The following is a 19,118-nucleotide window of genomic DNA, read 5'->3' as shown; positions in this document are numbered from 1 at the left end:
TAGTTTAACACTAAATTTGTGTTACGTGCTGTTCTGAATGGAGATCGATTTTAAGAAAAGATACGTAGTAAGTATTGTTCTACTTGGTTTATATCTTCATCAGCATGTAACCTTGGCATGCTACCATTGCTGTATATGTTCCTGATGGTCTGTAGTGCACAGAGAAGCTGTTAGTGCAGTGGATTTCAGTTGCTGTTTCATTAGCAATGCCATCAAAGAGTGTAAACAACTGAAAAAGACATAATTACTAACACCTTTTTGGACTTTTAACCAGATTTGAGAATGGGGAAAATCCTCTAAATTGTGTATTAGGAACCCCCAACAGCGTGCTAGTATAGAAAGCCCTATAATACCATAAACAGAATACACGTGAGCACTGTGATGCTCAGATGATGCTTTAGATGATGCTCCAGTATGTGAAGTTTGTTCTTTTTGTTTCAATTTTTTAATGAAAAATTCTTGTCCTGAGAACTTTAACCAGCGATGGTTCGAGTGTGTTTGTGGAGAAAGAAAAAGGAATGATCACTCAATTTCAAGAACAGAATTGCAACCAGATGACTTCTATGGGACTGGCATATGCAAATTTATACCAGTAATTTGAGGTCAAAGGCAGAATTGAAATGGATGCCAGAATTGCTTTTTGATAATCTCTTCTTGCCATTTCTCCTATAAAATTATGTAACTATGTCCCAAGTTTACTCTGTTAGTTTGGGGTCAGGCTCAGATAGCGTTTGTACATGTGGCACTGGCATGTGATATGAACAGGCATGGCTGGGTCTTGTGATAGTCCCTTCATTTTTTTCCCAGTCTTTCTGCAATTACAAGGCATATTGGCAGAGCTGATTGCTTGCTAGCAAGTCAGCAAATTGTCTCTAAACTCTTTGTGGGAGAATAGTTGAAGCTGGGTTATTATGGCTGTATAGATGCAGTGGCTCCATTTGTGCAAATTAGCAAGTTGGGAGCTTTTATTTTTAATCATCAGTAGAAAGAAAAGCTTGATCTTTGACCTGTCTTGTTTTCTGATGTGTGTTCTGAGTTGTCATAAAGATTCCTCATCAGCTAGTAAGCATTGCTTTGAGCTGCTGAACCTTTAAGGTCACAGAATGTTTATTTATAGGATGAAGCTACCTGAAATCAGTGTTCTTCAAATGTCTTCCTTACAGTTAATTGTAATTTCAATTCGTGCCTTTTTCCTCCTCTCTTTACAGATGAGATCACTGCTAGTTTTCGTCGCTTTGGACCTTTGATTGTAGACTGGCCACACAAGGCAGAGAGCAAATCTTATTTTCCTCCTAAAGGTAAATATCTGATAATCAATAACATATGAGCATTTTAGAATAATTTTTCTTGATAAGACTCCATTTCAGACAAGATTTTTGTGATAATGACCCGATGTTTAGGGGGAAAAAAGTTGAATCCTTGGGATTGTTATAAACTGGTGGAATTTAGAATGTGGCTTTGCAATTATTCTGCACTAAAAGAATTCTTCCTTAACTTCCTGGTTTTACTTTATTCCACTTTTCCTTTTTCTCCCCTTGTTCTTCATTTTTGTAATAATAGTCAAGACTAGTCCTCTTTAAAGGGGCTAAATGCCCCACTGAATCTCGGAAGGATTTGTCCCTTATATTAACAACTATGCTGGCAGGTTTGCCTCTACAGCTGTGGCTTTTGTTAGTTCATACTGCTGGCTTATCCTTTTCAAAGGAAATAGGGAGAGAGCGTGCTGATCAGCAAGCTCCCTGCTTCCCTTCGCGTCTCTGCAGAGGACTTGCAGGAGGCTGGATTGGAAATGTATGAGAGCATCTTAAAATTTGTCCCTTACTGTATGGTAGCATGATGACATGATGCCAGGCATAGTTCTGGGTTAAATTATTATCCTATAGGCAAATAGACAAAAGAAGTTACGTATTTGTTTTCTCTTTTGTAGGATATGCATTTTTGCTGTTCCAAGATGAAAGCTCTGTACAGGCACTGATTGATGCGTGTATTGAAGAAGATGGAAAGCTCTATCTTTGTGTTTCCAGCCCCACTATCAAAGACAAACCGGTAGGTAGAATTGTCAGGGCGCCTGCACAATTCCTGTGTGATAACCAGAAATTGTTCTCTTCAGATGCCTTTTTTCTGTCTTCAGAGTGCTAATATTTAAATTTCTTTAAGGTGTCAAATTAAGTTCTCGAAAAGACCGACTTATTTTTAAACTAGACATTATGAAATTTTTTAGTCTACTTAAAAATGCATATTTTTGTTAGAAAAAGGTTTGCTGAATTTCACCATTGCTGATGTAATATAGTTACAGACAGGTATTTTATGCTTATTGCTGAATAAAATGTAGAATTCATATTGTCTGAGTATTGCATGTAACATGTTTTGACAGAGGCAAATTAAATAAAAAAAAAAAACCACACCATAACACAGCTTTGAACTGCCAATTATTAGTACAAATGGTTTTGGGGCTGATGTGAATGTGTTAGTAGTTGGAGAGACTTCTGCTATATTCCTGTATTTCAAATTTGGCCAGCTGTAAGCAAATATAAAGCAGCTAGTTTTGAATAGTAAATAAACACATAAACACACAACTTTGTGCACTGGAGCCTGTTGCATTGAGATAACGTTAGTCTAGTGCTTGCACTTGGCTGGAAGAACACGAATAGCGTAGATATGTATGCACCAATGCGGTTCATGCAGTGCAGTTCAGTCATGATTAAGTAAATGTGTAAGTAGAGGGTGAGTTTTTTCCCAGAAATTTGGGTAACAAGGAAGTGGTGAAATTTAATGCGATCAAGTGGTCTGTCTTAACAGAGCTTATTACCATTTCATTTTGAGAAATGATTACTGAACGAGTAGAAAATGCGTTTAGAAAGTACAGCCATTTAAGAGGTTTTCTTTGTTAGGATACTGTTTTAATTTATATATTAAAGCTTTGAATTGTGAATGGTTAAAAAAAAAAGGCTTTTTGTCCATAGGTTCAGATCCGGCCTTGGAACCTTAGTGATAGTGATTTTGTTATGGATGGTTCACAGCCTCTTGACCCACGAAAAACCATTTTTGTTGGTGGTGTTCCTCGGCCTTTACGAGCAGGTACACTGCGTGTTCCGCAGCACTGGGCATGTTGAATATGCAGTCTGATTTGGGGAGCAACGGGGGAAACAAGCTATTTCAGCAAGTGTTCTTGACACTTACAGTGGGGGACATGAATACAAGTGGACTGTTTCATTTGATGCTTTTAGAAAAAATTGCCAAGTCTACACCACTGTTTCGTTTTCCTTTCTGGTTTAGTGGAACTTGCAATGATAATGGATCGGCTGTATGGAGGGGTGTGCTATGCTGGAATTGACACAGACCCTGAGCTGAAGTACCCAAAAGGAGCTGGGCGGGTTGCATTTTCTAATCAACAGAGTTACATAGCTGCTATCAGTGCTCGCTTTGTTCAGCTGCAGCATGGAGAGATAGATAAACGGGTAAGGTCTTCAAGCATATTCTGTTTTTGTTCAGTGCTTTCTCTAGAACTGCTTTTCCATGTAAATGTGTGTCATTTCGAAGACTGTAAATGTTATATCAGATTAATTGCATATTTAGGGTTAGATTGTGCCACTTAGATACAACACAGAATAAAAATGAAGGAGTGGTACAGAGCTGTTGCTTCTGGAACGTGGGAGGCAACTGTGAAGCAGACTTTCTCAAATTGCTTAGCATAATGGGAAGCATGTCAGCTGCCTTGCCCTTTTATAAGAATATTGCACTTGTCATATACTCCCACTGCAAGTATTTGCACTTGTAGTGTTTGTATAATGTCAGGGAATGAGGTATCTGCCAAGGATGGAGCAGTTCTTACTCCTGTTCTGCATCTTTTTGAGAAAGTGGGCAGAATCTGGCCCCAGTGTTACACATTGTGTGCTGGATGTTCCTGAAGAGCTTCTTAGTGATGCATTGTAAACTCGGTAATGTGCATTACAGCAGCACAGTCATCCTCCACAGCCTACATAAAGGCTGTGTCCAGTTATTTTGTTCCTTTAATGTTATAAATTAAAGTAATACGCCAAATGGATCTGCAGTTTGCTTGCCTCTGCCCTCTGATCTATAGAAAATGTGACACTGTCAATTACACTGATCTTCAGGCCACAATTTTGAGAAACTCGGATCCTTACATCTACCTTTCTGTCTAATTCATGCTTTGTCTCTGGGTTTTTCTTACATGACTATCATTATTGATCTTAATTTTATAATTACTACAGAGGAAAAAACCCAAACTTGGCTGCTTAGCTGATTATCATTTCACTTCTGCTTTGGCTGTAAAGCTTGGGTAGAAGAATTGTAAGAACAATTTAACTGTGGGCCTGTGGATCGGAATGTCTTTGTTCTAATCTTGGCTCTGAAATAAGTTCTGTACGGCTTTGAACAAATAATTCGGGCTGCCCTTGTGCAACTTCTGCTTGCATAAGCAGACACTTGGGTGAATAGGTCCATTGAAGCTGGTGGGACTACAAATTTAAGTAAGTTCTTGTGAACTCTCGCAAAGATTTTGCAATCTATTTCCTCTTCCTTCTCTCCTTCCACTTCTCCTTATTTCCCCATTTTGTGTGTAGTTAAGAAGAAATGTGGCAAGATAAGCGCTCAGAGGATTCATTATAAGGGGCGTTAGGTGCATGAGATACAAAAATGCAACAGTGGCAATACTACTTTTATTAATAATTATTTCTAATGAAGTTTTTCTATAAAAATAAAAACAAAATTAGTAACAAGAAGGGATCTCCTGTAAAATTAGGCGAGGAGGTCCTGCTAAAGGGTGTGCCCTTTAAAGAGATAATGCAAATTAAATGCTCAGTGGGCTGCAGCACCTGCTGCTGCAGAGCTTCTGATGATTGTTGCCACCGTAAACGTGCCTGATGAGGCTGCTGTAATTTACGCTGTTTCTCTGTACTTGGGAAACCTCGATGCCACTAGCACAAGTAACAATTGCAGGCCATCTTTGGCACATCGGCACATGCTGAATAAATATGCTGAGGACTCTGACTGTTATCTATGGGTTGCAAACTCGCACAAAACCCAGTTGCCGCAGTAACAGGCTAAAGCAAGCAGAGGTATAATTACCTGTGCTGTAGTTCGGCCTCTGAATATGTCTGAGTAGATGTAATAGAGCAGCAGAATTGCTGCATTAAGGTGGCATGCATAGCATATTTGTAGGTTTCCTCTTAGCACTTGTAGAAGATGATGCTTATCAATGAATACCCAGCCACAAACTATATCGCAAACTAGATGATGCAGGCAGGATGTGGTGTTAGGTGTCTGCCTCTGCTCTTTTACAATTTCATTCTTCTGAGTTGGCATGGAGGGGTGTTTGAAAAACAGAACTCTAGTGGTGGAAGAGGAGAAAAGCTGAGGCCAAAAAAAGGGCTGCTGTACTGTCTCCAAGTAGTTTATAAGTACTATAAGCACAAATGGCATTAAACTACTGCAGTGCCCTGTCTGGACTGTGATAAAATTGGGTAAGTTTAAAAACACAGGAACTTGTGAATGTCCTTACTGGAATAAGCTGACATCCCTCTGAGGTTTGCGAAATACAGAAAGGAGCATCCCTAAGCCAGATGCCAAGATAACAGGTAAACAGTCGAGACACCAGTCACAGTCTGCTATTTGGAAATGTTTGTGAAAACACCTTATTAAATGAGTTTCAGAGAAGGCTCGGAAACGCTTCTAGAAAAGGAACTTGTACCTGTGCTTTTTTAACGTGAAGTTTTGTGTTGTGCTTCTGATACGTCACATGGACCTTTCACAGTTCTGTGGAGCGCAGGAATGGGAGTGGAGGTGATTACTGGTTTTGAGGTGAAGCTGAGCCTTTAGGGGATGGCAGTGTTGCAGTTGTGATTTAAACACGCAGACATGTCTAAACGAGCTGTGCTCTAGCCAGCTTGGCTACTGCAAGCAGCAAGCTTTGTGACTGTCACAGAGAAAGCGCTCTGGAGTGCTGTGAGCAGGGTTTTGTAGCCCACAGGACAGCAGGCTTGGTTTTGGTATTCAAATGCCTAGATTAAAAGCTAGGAGCCTGCAGATGTTGCAGTGTAGATGTATCCTTGGAGCACCAGCTGCTAAGTTCCTGTGAGTCATCATCAGTTAAGAACGTGAAGAAATTTTTCTTCTCCTTTCTTGTCTGCTGTACTGAATTACTGCTCATCATCTGGCCCTTAATGCCAACAGCGTAGGTGGCCATCAGTTCCATTTTAAGCTTCTCATTTGATCCCAACAAGATTAGGTAGGTTTTCTTTTGCTGAGAGGACTAAGCCACAGAAAAAGAAAACAGAAATGTGCTGTTTATTAAGATGATAAAAGAAATTTTTTGAAGTTGGAAATTCAGACATTGACACTTGCAGATGATGTGCATATTTGCAGTTACAGTGTTGTGTAAACAGTTTACATTCCTACCTGAAAGGGCAGGAGCTGAATTGTGCATCACCATACTTAAAAATAAACCCCCAAAATTCTCCAGAGTTTTGATGAGAATCTATGTATCAGTTCTGTAACAGTGGCTTGATCGGTCCAGTCTGTAAATTAGTGACAGCATGTGTGATACTGATGGTCAGCTCTGAAGGTTTTTGTAAGGATCAAGGAGGATGACGTGAGCAGGATTGTTCTGGGGTGTCGGTAGTTTTGGGTGTTTAATGATGATGATCATGTGTAATGAGGGGGAAAATTCTTGAGTGTGATGTTCCCTACTACAGAACTGTGATCCTGCTAGAACACATGCAGTAAATAGCGTGGAATTGTCATTATCTACGTTGCTGTTAAGAATTGTAAACTTTCTTCTCATTTTCTGAATGCAGGTGGAAGTTAAGCCATATGTCTTGGATGATCAGCTTTGTGATGAATGTCAGGGGGCCCGTTGCGGTGGAAAATTTGCTCCATTTTTCTGTGCTAATGTTACCTGTCTGCAGTATTACTGTGAATATTGCTGGGCTGCTATCCATTCACGCGCTGGCAGGGAATTCCACAAGCCCCTGGTGAAGGAGGGAGGAGATCGCCCAAGACATATTTCATTCCGCTGGAACTAAATGATCACTGCAGTGCTCATATGCAGGCCTCAAATTAAGTGCACTCTTCTGTTATCCTGATTGTCCCTACCCCACCCTACCCTTTCTATTATTCAAGATAGCATGTCCTTTTGTAGTAGTCTGTAATTTAACAATAGTATAATGAAAGAATGACCTATAATATGGGTATTTTGTAGAATCTTGTCATTGAAAACTGTATTGGGAACTCCTTTTCGTATTGATAATATGTTGCATTCTCTTGTCTTTACTACCGAGAGAACACTTAATTTCATGCAACATTTTCTTAGAGGAGAGAAAAATATTAAGAAAAGAGAATTGAAACAATAGAGTATTTTGGTTTTTTAATTAAATTATTGTTAATAAAGAACATAAGAATACTTTTATTAAAATAACCGTGTAACAATAACACTATTGGTCTGTTCTGACACTTTTCCCCCAGGGAAGCCTGTTTTTGCCTCTCTTTTTGTTTCGACTTCGGATTTTTCCAGCAACGGATGAAGTTAGCATTTACCTACCAACAGGAAAGAGCATGTTTAAAGCAACAAAAATGCATGAGCAAAGTTGAAGCAGCATTATAATAATGATTTTTTTTTTTTTTTTTTACAACCTGTTAAGGGTTCGAGGCTGAAATTTTAGCTCGGTATGTGCTCAGACCGTGCCTCTGACTACCACCCACATCCAAATTACTAATGAGATAGGCAGAGCTTACTATATTTTCATCAAAATGATTACATTTTAAGAATTCCTGAATGTAAAAGTTGAGTAAAGTTACTACTGAGGGGGGAGTGCACTTTTTTTTCTTTAAGAGAACTCAATTGTCTTGTTACAGCCCTAGAAATCCTACCAAAGCTAGAGTAATGACAACTAGTTAACTGGCATTTCCTCTCCTGAAGGATAAATATATAGATTTTATTTTTGATGGCTATATATAACTCTATATCCTAATATACTAACATTCATCAGGGGCCAGCCTTTGCTCTCCATTTTGACGTGAAAAAGTAGAAAACCTAAAGATACCTCAAGGATATCACTGATTTTTACTGAAGTTTTGATATTCCATTGTGTCACAGGAACTAAAATTGGCTGCTTATTCGTTTCCCATCTTGGATATAAAGTTAGTTTTAAATACCCTCTAACTTAGTTGTAACAGAAGGCATGAACCTAAGTAGCTTCCAAGTCTTGTTTTGCACTGTTTTCTGAATTTGTGCATGAAATGGTGCAAGTGTGCATATGCCTTTCTTACTCTTCCTGTAGAAAGAATCCCAACTAAGATTCCACCTCTTCAGAACTTAATATGGGGAAATAAAGAAACACAGGTATTTGAAGTGCCAACATTGCTAAGTTAATGCCTGCTTTATTATAAATAAGTTCTACCTTGAGAAGCATTAACACAGTACATGTTAATTGAATGATAAAGAGTGGGTGCAGGGGTTTAGTTTGAAATAGTTGAATGAAGGAGTAGTTCTGAAAATTATTTTTATTACTTTTGAACTAACGCCCTGGCCAACTTGTCAAATGCTCATTTAGCAGTGTGCAAACAAACCGATTTAGTGGCAATCTTCTGAACTGCCCAAGGGGCATGGTACCATCCTGGATTCTCTCAAACCAAAGACTTGCCTCAGCACTGCTTGGGAAACACCTGCTCCATTAAAAGCCTTTGTCGGCCCCTCTCGTCCCCTTCCCCTGGCCCAGATTATCTTTATGAGAAGCAGTTTTTATTTTCAATACAGGCTTTAATGAACTATACCTTACCAAGTTCCAAAGGTCAAAATGGAGACATTTGCTGTCTACTAGTCAAGTATAGAAAGGGAGCTGCTTTTAATGAAATCCCTGAAAATATTGACAACAGTAATGCAAATGCAGAGTGCTCTTGTGTAGATTGTCAGGGACTTTTTTTTCTCTGAAGTACATAATTATAGTTGGAATGTTCCTTTAATTTTTTTAATGCTTGTAGGTGGCTTGGGGTGTGCTATTGTGCCGATCCTACCCAGTAAACAGGTGAGATGGGTTACCATTACAAGAAATAACACTGTTTGAGAACTAGCTTTGAATAATAATTTTCCCTTTGTACATGACCTGCTGAATTTCGGTACAGTGTTTTTGTAGCTAACTTATTTTGTCATGCACATAATGTATATTTGTTATGCACTACTTTTGTATATCTTGTTTTTCCAACAGTGAGCATTTTTAGGCACACTTTTCACTGACGGGATATCTCTTTATGCAATACCTCAATTTTTCATATTGCAAAGAGTAGCTTTTTGTACTTTTATTACTGAGAGATCTTCATATACTTCATTTTTTAATATAAATAATTTTAATAAATTTTATTTTCTTATATTCTGCTTTTTATACATTTCAGTGCTCTGCATACATTTTGAATTATGGATGTTGTGCACTGGCAATGCTATTTTAGAATCTGCAGAGAAAAGAAAGCATGTTGCTTAAACATCTTAGCCCAGCACCAGGTATTTGGTGTACATATAATTTAAGAAATAGTATATGTAAAGTTGAGAATTAAAGAAGAAAAGCATGAAAGTGACAAATGACACTGTCTTTAGACCCATGAAATTTAAATGCATAAATATAGTGTAGAAATTTAAAGAAACATCGAAATTGTCTACCGCTTCTTACTAAGTTTTTAAAAATTATACACAAATGCAGACGTTTTTGGTGAATGTTTAGCCATTTTTAATATTAATAAAAAATTGATGTTAGGTGTTTGATGCAGAAATGTGTCTGCTCTTTTAAATTATATTTAAAGAATAAAAGAGAGCCTGCTAAGTGGCAGGCATGTAATGTTAGTATGCATGACTAATGTAAGAAATTGTTATTCTACTAATATTCACTTGTGATTGTGTGACAAGCGTGTTTACAGATTATTTGGTTACACTTCGATTTACAGGGCATAAACAATTATATACATTACTCTGTACTTAAATAGTGATTACATGTCCTTCTGATTACATGGGATTTGTAGTTGGGGTTACCGTGTAGCTCCAAACATAATTAACATGTAATTAGGTTACCAGTCTTAGGGTATCACTTCGATTTGCAAAGGGGTTAATAAGCATGTAGTTTTATCACACTAGCATGGCACCGGCCATGTATTTACAATGTAGTTACAGAGTAATTACATGGTTATTTTTGCAATGTAAAATAAAGTGTTTCTGATTATTTTATATGTAAAGGAACCCCACTGCCCCGTGCTTTTTGGTATAGTATATACTTCTCCATACACAGACCTCTGCAGAATGCAAATTTAAAACTTGCAGTGAATGAATTTAGCGTTTTATAAGGATGCTGTTGGAAAGACTTGATAATTCACCCCTTTTGTTTTTGAAGAGTTAAAACCTTCTGTTAAAAGGTGATTTAAAACTTGAATGTGATGAATTGTGGCAAGTTAACTTCAAGTTATGTGCAATACCTATTTCAGACTTCTGGAAGATCTTTGCAGTGTAATTCTTTGTTTTTAATTGCAGACATTTAAAAATGTCATTTTCTACTGTTCTAGTAAATCCTCTTTCTTGCTGGTGTTTCTAAAGAAAAGAATCAGAAATCAATCTTTCTACTAATGTAAATTTGAGATTATTTTTAAAAAAATGGAATAAAAGGTTTTGGTCATTTGCTTTATTTTATTATCTTATTTTAAAGCTACTGTGATAGCATTGTAAGAATTGGGACAATATTGTATTCAACTGTTTTATTTTTTATATTTTTAAATTTTAAAGTATAATTAGTTTTTATAATTTTCATCAGATTTTTTTGTTATATTTTTTGGAAGTGAAACTTTTAGCAAGTGGGTGTCTAGTTTTTACTAATCCCTAATATGTTTTTCCCCGCAATGTATTGCTCATATTATCAGAAGGAAAAGTTATTTAAGTATGTCAGTTAATTGTACTACTTGGCTGAATTTCCATATAGTTTTTACTGTGTATGGGGAGGTTGTAGTATTTATTATAGCATTTTAAATAAGGGTAATTCATTTTTTATTAAAGTCATTTTCACGTTTAAGTTCATATTTTTGTATGTTCTACTCTAAGTTATATAACACAAGCTACTTTTTTTAAAGAGTTCATTTGTTGAAGTGCTAGTGAAAATTAATGTTATTAAATAGTTTGCAAATGACTATTTATACCAGTATGCATATAATTTTTAAATATTTGTAATGTGAGATGTTGAATGAATAAAACTTTTAACTCAATGTTTCTTCTTAACCTTTTTATTTTAAGCTTCCTGTAGAAACATGTTCCTTTGTGGCCGAAGCTCATGGGGCTCGGGGAGGTGATTTTGATGAAGCGTGCAGCACACGTCTGGCTAGGTGATGTGTAAAGTGCTTTAGGCTAAGTTCTGCAGCCCTGTTCCAGCCAAAACGTGGAGCATGGCTTTGTAGGGGGTGTGTGAGGGAGGGTGTAACCACCTGAGAGATGGCGCGTACCCTGAACACTGCATTAAATTGGTGCAAAATCACTGTGTGATGCTGCCGAAATGGAAGGGGCGATGTCTAGGGGACTGTGAATCAGGCTGTGAGAAGAACCCTTTTTACTGCTAGTGTCCAGATGTTGTCTTTAGGGAATGCTGAATGCTAACTACTTAATTTTGTGAATTTGGTGCTTATTGAGTGTTCGTTAGAAATCGTGGGTAGCTTTGGAACTGCCTTTCAGCAGTTTCAGTGTTGCCGTTTCTGTTTTTTTGCACAGCCTTAAGTGTATCAACCTGGGCAAAGAACTGTAGCTTGATCACTTGTTTCTACTTGGTCCTCTCTGCGGCTAATTCATAGGGACAAAGATGAAAACGAATACACAGCTGCGAAATCAAGCTAACTGGACAGGTGACATGTTAGATGAGAAGAATGCCACTGAGGCACGTGTGTAAGTCAGAAACCACTGTGCAGCTGGGACAAAAAGATAACCAGGCTAGGGTCAGAGTAGAGCCAAGCAAGGCATGGACAGACAAGGATTCTTTTTTAATTGTCTTGTGGTTGGGATCTGATACTAGCAGAAGGAAAAAGTCTGGCATTTTAAAGAGCTTGCTAGTGTCATTCTTTAATTTAAAATACCTAAACTTGAAATGTCCGAAAAAGTCTTGTGAAGTGTTACAACTTTATGTACCTGCCCTTCAAGGATTATTCAACAGGAACCGTGCATAAAGGATTCAAGTTTTGCATCCTCAGTAGCTAAGAATTCCACAAACTTTGTTGGTTTTCTTACTTTGATACAAGCAGCTAAGCTTCAATGAAGTATAATCCTGATTGGTCTGGAAGTAGCTCTGGTAAGTGGAACCGTGAGTTGGAATACGCGCCTGTACCTTGTGAGAAGAAACTGCTGCCCAAAATAGGGTAATGCCGCAGGAATCGCACTGTGCCCACTGCCCTGGCCAGCACTTTGCTGCTGGCATCTGAGCCACTCATCTCCTGTGCCATCATCTAAGGAACGGTGGCGTAAATGTTAAATAGATGTTTGAGTATCACTCTTTCCTGTGGGTGCTTCAGGAAATGCAGATCTTGCAGAATTGAGCTATAATGGGATTCGTTCTGCAAGATGCTAATCACTTCGATTCCCAGTGGCTTCAGATGATGCACACTTAGAAGCTAATGTTTTTACAAACTAGTTTTAAACAAGAATGAGAAGTTTCGCCGGTAACTCCGTAAGTATACTTCCAAACCCTTAAAATGGTGAATATTATATATTAAAAGTAAACAGAAAGTGCTGTTACCCTTTGGATCAAAAATACAGAGGCCAGAGATGGGTTGTCTGCCCAGTGAATAGTGAATTTTGCAGTGCTGCAGTTTGTGCCAGCCGAATGGCACCAGACCGTATTGACCATTTTTTAGCGTGTGACTTGGCTGGTAACGGAAGCATTATCTCTCTGTTCTCTGCGTTGGTATCGTTAGGAAATAGTCATAGTTCAGCCTCTCCCAATGCGATAACAAGTTCTTGACATTGTTTTCAAGTGCAAATGGTCTTTTAGAAAGCATGTGCTTATCAGTGGTTTATCTGATAATGTTTTTTAACAAGTATGATAGACTTGAAATTTGGTCCTGGAATCTGGGGAGGTTTAAGCCTTTGATGCCATGGTGGTGGAGTTAGTGACATCCTTCAGAAACAAGGATTGTTTCTGACTGATTTAAACTCAAAATGCTATGAACTTAGAGGTGTTTATCAGGATACAACATCTGAGTTACAGCTGGGGATGTGTATATTCATTCTGAAATTTTCCTATTCTGAAGATTGCAAAATACTTTGTTGAATGAATGAAATGAAATTTTCTTACATAGGCAGAGTCTAAAAACTTCAACTCGATAAGGTGAAATGCCAGAAGTCTGGAGCGTTCAAAACTGAAAATAATCACTCTTGGTACTGATGGCCTTGGCTGATTCTGAATTGCTGAGAAGTAACTTTCTAGGAAAGATGATATAACAAATCCCTTTTGGGTTTCAGTTTGTCCTGAAACTATAAATAAAGGCTACAGGCAGACTCCAGAAGATGGAGGTGTGCCTGCTGGGTGGAATTTCAGAATTTCCACAGTACATGAATCTCAACTATTTTCTTTCAGTGCAAACTGCTCATCAACCGCAGTCAGCCACCAGCTTTCTCTTGGGTGCTACTTCCACTAAATGAACTGCTACATTCCACGTCAGTGAAGAAACTACGTTTGGGTGGAGATGGATATCCCTCATCTAGTACAGATTTAAAGGCTGAGGTATATTTTAAAGAGAGTCTCTTAGCTGTCAGGTCGTTGTTGGGCAGTTTCTACTGTCTGTCCCAATTCTCCAGCTGCTGTTTATTCAGCGCTGTGAAAGCCCGCTCAGCCGCGGTCCAAAATGCACATTGCTTGCCTACAGGAAATCTAAGACAAATAATAGCCTCAGAAAGGATAGATGAGGAAAAAACACTGACATCTCTTCCTCTGTGTAAAATAAGCTGATTCAGTCTGTCAGTGTGAAAAACAGCCTCTGGGATAAGAATACACTTGCAGCTGTCTTTGCAGTCATAGAAATTGAAGGGGGCGGGGGGGTTGAATGAGTGCTCTAAATACATTACTGAACTCCCCATTTAAGATGGGGAGAAAGTCTTTCTGAAACTTGATGCTCTGATTAATGCTATCAGATATCACCTGTTTTCATGACACATGAACTGTAATTTGCTGACTTTTTATAGGGCTTGTCAGAGAGACAATTTGATACTAAATATTAATTTATTTGAACATATCTATCACTAAGAGAAGCTCCCCCAGTCACCTCGTTCGTGGAGCTTGGCAGACCATAGTGCAGTACTATCCTGGTAAGGTTCCTTCACAAAATTTGCTAGTCAAAAGTTCTCAGTCCTCCTTGTATACATAAAATATGGAAATACATAAGGTCTGTGTTTGATTGTGTTTTTCTTTCTGAAATTTAATTTTGGTGAGTTGTAAAAGCTGAGATTAAATCCTCTGAACACAATGCAGGTAAAGGGTAACAGCAAGAACACATTTTTGGTTTTGCATTAATCTTAAAGTTCGAAATGGACTTAGTTTTATCGCTGTCAGCTATGTGGCCTTTTTTTATCCCAAAACTGTATGGTTGGGTGAATTGCTTTACTTTTCATGTGAGTGAAGAACATTGATTTTACCTAAATGGCAGAGCGTCAGTGTAGCTGCAGCTGACACACGCTGTGTGCCTTAGTAACTCTTAACGCAGTTTTGTAATCTGTGGAAGGGTAGCAATTCACACGTAGAGCAATACCTTTAAAAAAACCAAAGTCTCCGCCAACCTTTTCCATCCCAACGTTTGAGAAAATGTTTGCTCAATCTAAATCACCATCTTGCACTGCTGCTGACTCATGAACCGGGATCAGTTTGCTTAGTGGTTGTTTATGCCTTGCTCTGCATGTGAAAGCATTAAGTTGTCAATTTAGCAAAGTGTCATTTTTCAAGACAGTGCTTGTCGCTTTAAGCACATGCCCAGTACTGGTTTGTGTATGGAGTACATGCATGCCAAGTGTTTCTGAATTTTCTTTCAGTGAGTTAAATGTGATTTTTTTAAGGTTTTTGAGGAACGTTCTCATTGTAAGCAGCAGGCAGTAGCCCCCAGCTTTGCTTCAGTGGGCCAGCTGTTCACAGGCAGATGTTGCTCTGTACACACTGGCAGAATCAACTCAGCTCTTCAGTTAGTGGCAAGAAAATTTGCTCAAGGGTTGCTTTTACAGGGGGATGGATGTCTTTGGAGGAATGTGATGGCAGAACAAAGCAGTGAGTGCTTCAGTTTTCTCTGCAGAGCCAGCAATCCTTGGAGACAGAAGCCCTGCTCTGTTCCTTTCCTGGCAGCATCCTTATGTCTCTGGGGGTAGGGAGGGAGTGAATGTTCAGGATCTTACTGCTGAGGAATGAGTACGTTCAGTGGTATTTATACTGTAGTTAAATAGGACTGTCTCGTATATGCAGACAGATGTATTGGTGATAACATTAGCCTGCAGCACACTTTGGCCTGAGATCATGTTAGACTTCAGAAGAGAGGCTAAGAAAATGTGAGCTTTCTGCGCTTGGACAAATAGTTTTGGAAGACCTACATTACTGCTGAATCTGAGGGTGATTTAGTGATTTTTGGTTTTTATATCCCCTACTGAACCAGTATCCTTCCAGGATGTGAGAAAATAGCATCCAGAGGTTTATCGCAGGTAGGACTGAACTGCCTCGTCTGTGCGTTTGCATAGGGTCTAACTGCACATTCCTCAGAATAACGGGGTAACATTTAATATAGTCCTCGCAGCCTGAAATTTGAAAGAACCAAGGTAAAGTTTTACTGTCTCTCATTTGGAAACAAAGGATGTCCTCATTAAATACCAGTAACTTGCACATTTTTGTGGAAAAATGAAATCAGAGAAGCTGAAGTCCTTGCCTGCCTTTTGCTGTATCTACTTGACTATAAATCTTTCCCAGAAATAAGGCTGTTTAATTCTGGTGTTATTTTCAGCGATTATTTTGCCCTTTTGAGTTCCCCCATAGTTTTATTTCAGATTGGCAATCTCTATTTAAATACTGTAACATAAAGTTCTTCTAAGCCAAGGGTTTCAGTCTCATTGACTTGGATTTTGATTATAAAGCCTATGGATCTTCTCAGTGATTTGAAAATCTCTCAAGGGGAGGCTCAGGCTTTTATGTAACAAACTTAGTTTATAGTCCGCTAAATATTTTTATGCACAACATGGAGAAATGGGAAAATACACCTCTCCTTATGACTGGTGTGGATGAAGCGATTCCCACACGTATGTTTTGTAAAGCAATCTGAGATATGCAGGTTCATTAATATGAAATGCAGGTGTGTTAAAATGGCAGCTGGCCATTTTATCTCTCTGCTGTGCTGTGTTGTTGCTTGCATAATTGACTGTGAGATCCATTGTAAATTATGAAATTTTATAAGTAAGCAAAAACTGAAGGCATAATGCATTCCTTCGATTTACCAAAAGTGGTGAGTTTTGTTTTTATAATGATTCCTAGTTGTACTAATAAATGGTCCCCAGTGTATTCTGTAAAGTAACCGCATTCTAATAAAATACCTCACTCCAGCGACTCTTATTAAATATTCTGTGAAAACAAAGGAGACACAGTAATTGTTTGTGCTATTGCTGAGGGTATAATTAACAAGGTTTGACTGTAGCTGATGTCAGAATTAGCATACTTTCCACGTAAAAATCCCTGTTAACAGTGTTAAGATTCGTATTTCAGATGAATTCACAATTTGCAGCTGATCAAGATAATGTAATACTTAATAAGCAACCTGCCTTTCCTGAATTACATCGAATCATGTGAATACTTGAACTCCATTGCAAAGAACCCTCATAGAAAAACAAATCCCTAACAGCAGAAGGAGTTTCCTTTTTGCGGGGAATCACTAGAGAATTGGGGAATCACTAAATGGGCGTGCAGCAATGTCCCATCGGCTCCTTCCTTCCTTTTCCTCCTTGGCATAAGCTGCAGGCTTGCTACCACCAAATCCTACCTTTTTTTACAACAGCAGTCAAGGTTAACAGAAGATGATGCGTACTTGGCCAAAGTAAAACTGCAACAATAGAATTCAGGAAACAATGCAAGTTCTGAGCTGGAGAAGCTGACGTATGACAATAAAACAAACAGCGTGATGAGGTGCAGACTGAAAGCTAGAATCTGGTCTATTTTTAACTAGACAGTTGAAGATGTGGTGAAAAACTGAGATGTTTGTTCAAAGTGACAAATACAGAGATGGTGGCTAGCTGGTAGTCAGTTCACACATTGTGGAAAGGAGGATGAAGAACAGTGGCAGATAAAAGAGCTGAATTTTCCAGTTCTGCAGACCGCTCATAGATTTTAGGTGGCATTGATTTTTGTTGGTAACGATAGATCCTAAAAGGGACCTGAGCTGAATTTGCTTTTGAAATCAAGGTCCTGGCAACGTGCTGTTGGGAAAAGTGGACAAAATGTGCCAAACAAGGCATGTGTACTTGTATGAGTAGGGTGGAAGCATATTCTGTAAATACAGATGCTGATAAAACCACTGATTTGGTAGCCCTGATGCCCTGACGGGGCCATAGGAAGGAAGCAGCCTCCCAGGTGGCAGAGGGAACTCCTGGTCAGGAAGATACAGCATCAAGTGTTCAAGCGCAGCGTGAAGACAGTCATGGAATGAAAATGGCACTGGTTAGGTTTATGTGCACGTGTTCCATGTTTTTTTGTGGTGTGGACTGAGACTTGTGTATTTCAGCAAAAGGAGTGCTTTCTCTACAGGGCTTTGGGATTAATGGACATGACAAAGTTTGCACTCCAGGATCAGTTTTTAATGAAGCTATTCGGTGTTCTCTCTCTGGGCTTAATACCCCCCCATTGAACTCGCTGGCTGCTACCTCACTAGGCCAATTTGGTAGCTCAGGTCTTTGCAGAGGAGGAGGGAGTCTCTGGCGTTTGTGTTCTTTTTATGAGATCACAGTTGATCTCAAGGCTACTGACTCGGTGATTGTATCCTATCTGTGACCTTCTTTTCAGTCCCTATGCTTTGGAGCCTGTGGTAGACGCCCCTTTAGCATTGGGAAATAACAAATGACTCTGGCAAACTGTCACGCTGTGCCTCTGGACGTCGTTTTCCTCTTTTTCAGCTGCGTACACAAAATGCCTTTTTCAGACAGTGTATAAAATAGCTGGAAATCCTGGGATACTTCGCAGAAGAGCGCTGTGGGTTTTTTCCGCGCCCTGGGCTCCCCGCCTCCGTGCCAGGTCGCTGCCGGAGCAGGGACGGAGCCTGGTTCGGTAGGTAAGGCTGCCACCTCGTGGGGTCCGTCTGCACAGCACCCTGCCCTGCCCAGGGGACAAGGGGACAGCAGCCCTGGAGACCTTGAGGACTCTCAGCCTCCTCCGAAGGCTGGCTGGGGAAAGACTCCAGTTCGCTTTCTGGTTTTTTCAGCTCCCTTCGCAAGGGCGACAAATTGTCAGCACCATTCATACTGCTGGTGCTGCTAAAACAATAAGAGGAAAAAAAGTCTTTCTGTAGAATTTATTCTTTCTAAGTCGTAATGCTTTCCCTCCTCTGAACAGCCAAGTGTGCTGAAACTCTGGGAAATAATAAGGAACAGTATTTCAGTGCCAAAGCAAAAATCAATGGGGCTTGTGCTCTTAAGTGGTTTGAGAAATCCCACTTGTCACTGGCCGTAACTCAAACCCGCTGCTGCACAGGGGCACGTCTCTGTGGAACATCTCCATGGGAAGGACTCCCGACTGCCATGGGCGTCCTCTCAGTGTCACACAGCGCACATGTGTGCCTGCTGCTGCTTGAGGGACAAAATGACAACAGGTATTTAATGTTTCATAAATGTTGTTCCCTGGGTGGCTGGAGCCACCCCCACGTGCACTAGCAGGTAAGCTCTTTGGATACACTGGTGTGAAAATTCATTATATCAATGCAGGAACTGCATCAACAAGATGTCACTTGTTCCTCATCTGTAAATTGCAGGAGAGACAGACAATACATGAGTCCCCTATGTCAGTTTATGAATAACTTGCATGAAATATATCAATATGTGACTTCAGGCAGCATACTTTGTGCTAAATCCTTACTAATACTGGCCCAAAGCA

At 39.3% G+C, this 19,118-nt stretch overlaps 1 protein-coding gene across 1 annotated transcript in view; it reads left to right on the top strand.

Annotated features, from left to right (window-relative positions):
- The window catches only part of CPEB4 (cytoplasmic polyadenylation element binding protein 4), a 45,144-nt gene extending 33,897 nt beyond the window's left edge, over window positions 1–11,247 (top strand). The window contains exons 5-9 of the mRNA XM_054216920.1: window positions 1,209–1,298; window positions 1,928–2,046; window positions 2,964–3,078; window positions 3,277–3,458; window positions 6,816–11,247. Of these exons, the coding sequence (XP_054072895.1) occupies window positions 1,209–1,298; window positions 1,928–2,046; window positions 2,964–3,078; window positions 3,277–3,458; window positions 6,816–7,043 (734 nt within the window). The 3' untranslated portion in view covers window positions 7,044–11,247. The remainder of the gene's footprint in view (window positions 1–1,208; window positions 1,299–1,927; window positions 2,047–2,963; window positions 3,079–3,276; window positions 3,459–6,815) is intronic.
- The last annotated feature ends 7,871 nt before the right edge of the window (window positions 11,248–19,118 follow it).

Source organism: Rissa tridactyla, chromosome 11 (assembly GCF_028500815.1).
Source record: "Rissa tridactyla isolate bRisTri1 chromosome 11, bRisTri1.patW.cur.20221130, whole genome shotgun sequence".
Taxonomy (NCBI): Eukaryota; Metazoa; Chordata; class Aves; order Charadriiformes; family Laridae; genus Rissa; species Rissa tridactyla.
The sequence above is the reverse complement of the archived record's forward strand: the minus strand, read 5'-3'. Positions and strand labels throughout refer to the sequence as shown.